General features: G+C 45.3%; 1 protein-coding gene across 1 annotated transcript in view; it reads left to right on the top strand.

The window, feature by feature from the left end:
• Positions 1 to 5,164: 5,164 nt before the first annotated feature.
• Positions 5,165 to 6,000, top strand: part of KIFAP3 (kinesin associated protein 3) — a 168,027-nt gene continuing 167,191 nt past the window's right edge. The window contains exon 1 of the mRNA XM_075564772.1: positions 5,165 to 5,401. Within this exon, the coding sequence (XP_075420887.1) occupies positions 5,370 to 5,401 (32 nt within the window). The 5' untranslated portion in view covers positions 5,165 to 5,369. The remainder of the gene's footprint in view (positions 5,402 to 6,000) is intronic.

Below are 6,000 nucleotides of genomic sequence, written 5' to 3'. Positions count from 1 at the left end.
CTCTGCACTTCCCCTTTCATTCACTATGGTAAGATTTTTTTTTTTTGACAATGCCTTATACCTGATCCCTTTGGCACCTCGTGATCGCACAGGCTGGTGTGCTTCTTCCATGTGGTCTTTGTTGCTTCTGAGCTAGATGGCCGCTTGTTCACCTTCAAGCCTTTAAGACCCCAGACACTATCTCTTTTGATAGCTGGGCACCATCAGCTTTCTTCGCCACATTTGTGTATGCACCTGTTTGTCCTTGGCGATCGTATCATGGAGGTGTGCAGCCAATGATATGAGTTTTTGTTCTTTGATGCCTGATAACTGATCCCTTCGGGACCACGTGATCACACAGGATGGTGTGTTCTTCCATGTGGGCTTTGTTTCTTCTGAGCTAGATGGCCGCTTGTTTATCTTCAAGCCTTTAAGACCCCAGACACTATCTCTTTTGATAGCAGGGCACCATCAGCTTTCTTCACCACATTTACTTGTTTACCTGCTTTGGCTTCAGCAGTGTGTCGGGAGGGTGAGCATCATAGAATGCCAATTTAATAGAAGAAAGTATTCATGCATTGAGGGAGTGCTTGAGTAGAGGCCGTGTTTCTGTGCGCAGTGGATGGCTGTAGACAAGTTTTTTTAATACTAAATTTGTCATAGTCTTGTCAGTGTGCCTACAGAAAAAAAAAGGACGCGTTTGTGCCATGGGGGAAAAAAAAAGATTTTGAGGTCAGGGCCAACACCAAATTTTAAATAAAACTCAAGTGGATCTTTCTGAACTAGTAAAGCTTTCCATCAAGCTTACAGGAATGCTGTCCCACATAATAGTTTTTAAAAATATTTTTATTGAACAATCATCTTAAGGAAGGTTGAGAAACTTTAAAATTGAACCAGAAGATGAAAGACCATCAACCTTGATGAATTAAGAAATGGTGACTGAAATCCAGAATTGGTAGAAGAACAGCATGTCTCAACCTGTGGGTCACGACTCCTTAGGGGGTCAAATGACCCCTACACAGGAGTCGCCTGATTCATGACAATAGCAAAATTACTGTTAAGAAGTAGCAACAAGAATAAATTTGTGGTTGGGGGTCACCACACCATGAGGATCTGTATTAAAGAGTCTCAGAATTAGGAAGGTTGGGAGCCACTGTTATAGAATTACCATTGATTCGATAGCTACTAAAGTCAGGATCTCACCTAATTCAGCATTTTCAATTTTAAGTGAACATTTTGACAGAAACCCAAGTTAAGAATAGTGTTTGGTCATTCACCATTAAGTCTGATAGGAACTGTAGGTTTTCCATGGTTTTGAGTCAGTTATGACTCATATTGGCCCGAGGTACACAGGCCCTGTCCTGTGACAGCCTCACAGTTGTCACGTTGGAGCACATTGTTGCAGCCTCTGTATCAATGCAACTCCTTAGGGTCTTCTGTTTTTTGCTGACTCCTATCTCCTCTGAAGCTCAATGTCTTTTTCCATGGGCTGGTCTCTCCTGAAAGCATGTCCGAAGTATGTGAGATGAAGTCTCACTATCCTCATTTCGAAGATGAATTCTAGATGTACTTATTTTAAGACAGATTTACTTGTCCTTTTGGAAGTGCATTGTATTTCCAATGTTGTTCTACCACCACAGTACACATGCATCAATTCTTTTCTGGTCTTCCTTATTTGTGGGGGACCAGCCTCTACAACAATGCATCCTAAGGGGATAGTTGTGTCATTGAAGGGTAAACTAAAGAAACAACAGACAAGGTATACAAGTGCCACCTCTTCCATGGAATCTGGAACCAGAGAGAGAGCAAATGCATTCTCATAATAGGCTAATATATTCTTGGGACCATGCAAACCACGTCATACACATACATAACAGGGAGAGGAGGGCGACGTGCTGGAGGCATACAAATAGCACGAAGGGGAGGCATGCAGGTGCTAAGAAGGCACATGGTGGTTAGGTTCTAGAGTTCAGATGATGGCTTGACCTTTGTCGTCCCTGAACTGACTTGACCTTAGGTGTCCTGAAGCTCTTCTCCACAGTAAAAATCTATGATCTTTATCAGAAGAGAGTTGGCTTTACCAAGGGGGCATGGGCAATAGGGTCCATTGCCTTCAAAGGCAGAAAATCTACAGACAGATAACCTTCAAGCATATAGTAAGCAACCATGAGCTTGTAAGAAGCATAGTAAGATTGGTATTATTATGGGGGGTAGGAGTAGGGACAACACTGTGGAGAATTACTTTTAGTTAGGAGACTGTGATTGGGATTCATCTCCAATTTAAGAGTGTGTAGGCCTTCCTCCATCAGTCTGCCTCCCAGACTTTTAATCATGAGCGTAGAGAATTTATCTGAATACACTCTCTTCCCAGTTGTCAGTTTCCCACACTTACTCTTTGTTCAGCTTTCACAATACCAAAGTGATTAAAGCAAAGCAAAACAAATGCTTTAAAGCAGGAGAGAGCAAAGATTTTTCCCCTACCTTTGGTGCTTGAAACCTGGTCCCCTTGGCCCTTTATGATCACACATGTTGGTGTACTGCTTCCATGTGGGCTTTGTTGCTTCTGAGCTAGATGGCCACTTGTTTACTCTCAAGCCTTTAAGACCCCAGACGCTATATCTCTCAATAGCTGGGCACCATTAGCCTTCTTCACCACACTAACTTATGCACATATTCATCTTTGGTGTTTATGTGGGGAACGTGATCACACAATGATGGTTTTTGTCCTTTGGTGTCTGCCACCTGATCCCTTCAACACTTTGTGTTCACTTAGGCTTATGTGCTTCTTCTCTGTGGACTTTGTTGCTTCCAAGGTAGATGGCCGCTTGTTTGCCTTCAAGCCTTTAAGACCCCAGACGCTATATCTTTTGATAGCCGAGCACCATCAGCTTTCTTCACCACATTTGCTTATGCACAAGTCTGTCTTCAGTGACCATGTCGGGAAGGTGGGTATCATGAAATGACCGTTTAGCTTAGCAAGGTGCTCTTGTATTAAGGGAATGTGCATGAGGACGCCCAATGTCCACCTGTGACCCTGCTACTGAACCTATAAATATATGCACATACGTCTATTTCCCCCTAATCATATATTTACATATGTACATGTCTGTATTTAGGCTTCTATGTATGCTCTTTGCCTCCGACTCCTTTCTGCTATTTCCTTATGCTTTCCTCCTGTCCCACTACCATGTTCAGCCTTCATTCTGGTTTCAGTAATTCCTCTCAGTTACCTTGCCCTTGGTCACTCCCTACCAGTCCTCCCATCCCGTCCCTGCCACTAGTTTTGAACCACTCCTTGTTCCCTTGTCCCTGGGTTGTCCAACACCACCTCCCTTCCCCTACCTCCCACAGTCTCCCCTTCCCCTACCTCCCACACTCTCATGTCCCTCTGGAACCATTGGTCCTACTATTTTCTTCTCACGGTTTGTCCAGTCTATCTTATCTAGTTGGACCTGCAGATATATTAATATGTGCATAAAATTGGGGATGGCTTTGAAATGTCAAATTCTTTTTTTTAAAAACAAATTGTGCCTTTGGTGAAAGTTAACAAGTTAGTTTCCCATTCATTAGTTTCTACAGAGAGTGTTCCCTGACACTAGTTACATCCCAGAAACCTGTCGCATTTTCCCTGTTTCTCCTCTAGTTTGCTATTTTGTCTGGACTTTCTACCCCTTCCGCCTTCTCGTCTTTACTTTTGAACAAATGTGGTCCATTTGATCTCATGTGATTGATTGTTCAAAGGACTATCTTCCTCTCTGATACTGCTGGTTATCTCATGGGCCCGCCTATTGTAACTGCTTAATTATTGTAAGGGCTCATATTCAGCGTAAGGATGTGATGCAGTAGTCTCCTTCAATGAAAACAGTTTGTGTTTGCTTTTTTGTTCCTGTTTTTATATGTTCTTGACGATGACTAAAGGTACCAGGGTTTTATTCATTAAATGTAGTAAATAGTCTATAGCAGTTATGCTTTTTATGCTCAATTTGTCTAACATAAGACCCGTGACCTTTTGTCAAAATCTCATGTGTCTATACAGCGGTTCGCAACCTGTGGGCCACTTCTTACCTTTCCTACCAGAGATCGAAAGGTCAGCCTCTGTCAGTTTATCAGCTATTACTTCTGTTTTTACCTCTTTTCTTTCTTTCTGGCCTCAGATATTAATCTAAGTTTTATTTGTTTACTTATACAAGCTCAGGTATCCCTTTTTCAGTGCCAAATATTTATTCAGTGTCAACTATAGGTCAGATATTGTTCCAGCATACAAAAATGAAGAAAACAAGTTCTCTATTATCCAGGAGCTTACACTACAGTAATGCATGTTATATTAGTTGTGCATTATGAAGGATATTATATTTGACCTATCAATTTTAGGTATGATGGTGGTTTTCAAGTAATCTAGCTATATTGCTTTAAAAGGTGTCATGAATGGTGCTACCTAAAAAGTATATCCGATTGCAGAATGGGTATTTGGGAAAAGACAGACACAAGGAAAACCAGACAGGAAACGATTGCAGTGTTCCAGGTCCGAGGGATTTAAAACAGTGAACCTAAGGTATATGCATAGGTATGATAGCTGACTTCCTTATGAACCTATCTGAAAACAGAAGACACTTAATTCCCATGTTTTAAAACAGCACTTTCCCCCATGGTCTATATTCCCAACATTTACCTTTATCAGAAGAAACAATTCTAAAAGTATCTTGAGTTGGGGACAATTAGTAAGGGACCTGGAATTTCAGGAGCTGTTTGTTTCGTTTTCTTCTGTGTGTGTGTGTGTGTGTGTGTGTGTGTGTGTGTGGTGGGGGGTTTAATTCTAGATTTAGGATACCAGAAAATGACAGATTTGTCAGTTTTCCCACATTGCCCCCCTAAAAACCTCAATACAGGTGAACATTCTCCAAAAAATAATGGGCTCCTCTCTACCCTTTGCGAGCTAATTACCTGAAATTCTAACCATGCAGACTAGAAGAACCCTCCATTCCCATCCTCGAGCATGTGGTCTACGGGAGACTCAACTTAACCGCAGAAGCCCACACGGGCACCCCAACCTGGCGGCCGCATGCACGGGGGCGGGGTCGGAGTGGCTGGGGCCAGCGTGCCGAGCCTGCGCACGCACGTCGGTGCGGGCCGGCGGGCGCATGCGCCCTGGGGCGGGCCCCGCGGAGGCTCTTCTGGGCGGGTCTGCGCTGCTGCCGCGTTGGGGAGCCTGGCGCTGTGGGAGGAGCCGACGGCCTTCACCGTGGTAACCGCAGCCCCGCCGCCCCGCCTTGCAGGCCCCAGGACTGTCATCACCTTTGGGTGTGGGGGCCTTTGGCCACTGTCCCCGGAAGTAGCCTTGCCTGCCTCCCTCAGATCACTCATCGGCCCCCCGCGCCGCCGCCGCCGCCGCCATGCAAGGGGAGGACGCCAGATATCTCAAAAGGTGACACTCCCCGTGCTGGGTGCCTGGCCCTGGCGCTGTCACTGGGCGGCCAGGAGGCGTTTGCGCGAAGCTGGACGCTTGAGGAGGAGGATGGGGACGCCAGGGGCTCCCCTGAGAGGGGGAAGGTGAATCAGGGCAGGAGCAGAGGGCCCTTTGGGCGTGTGCACGGAGCCTGAGCCTCCTACCTGGCGAGGCGGCTGCACCGGAGGATGGTTTCCTTGCTACATTGTTGGGAGGGGGCGGGCTAAACCGCGGCTTTTTTGCTGCTTCCTCCTGACTCTTCCTTTTCCTTAGTACATAAATCCCGTGGGAATATGGGAATGAGGTAAGGAAATGGGGGTGGGAGGGGGTGGTTGCGCGCCTCCAATTTCGGTTTGGGGTTCATTCTCCTGCTGCCTCCTTTGAAGAGAGAAGAAGCGGTCCGCCTTTCTTCCCTAGGAGGTCGTTTTTAGGAGGGTTTCCAATCCATTTCCTGCCTTCCTCGTCCTTTTGATCGTCATACATCCAATACAATGTCATTTTTCATAGGAGGTTCATAAATAACCCAGAGGTTTGTTAAGGAGATTGAGGTGGAGCCAGGTCGTCATTCATTTCTTTAA

This window comes from Tenrec ecaudatus, chromosome 1, assembly GCF_050624435.1.
Source record: "Tenrec ecaudatus isolate mTenEca1 chromosome 1, mTenEca1.hap1, whole genome shotgun sequence".
NCBI lineage: Eukaryota > Metazoa > Chordata > Mammalia > Afrosoricida > Tenrecidae > Tenrec > Tenrec ecaudatus.
The sequence above is the reverse complement of the archived record's forward strand: the minus strand, read 5'-3'. Positions and strand labels throughout refer to the sequence as shown.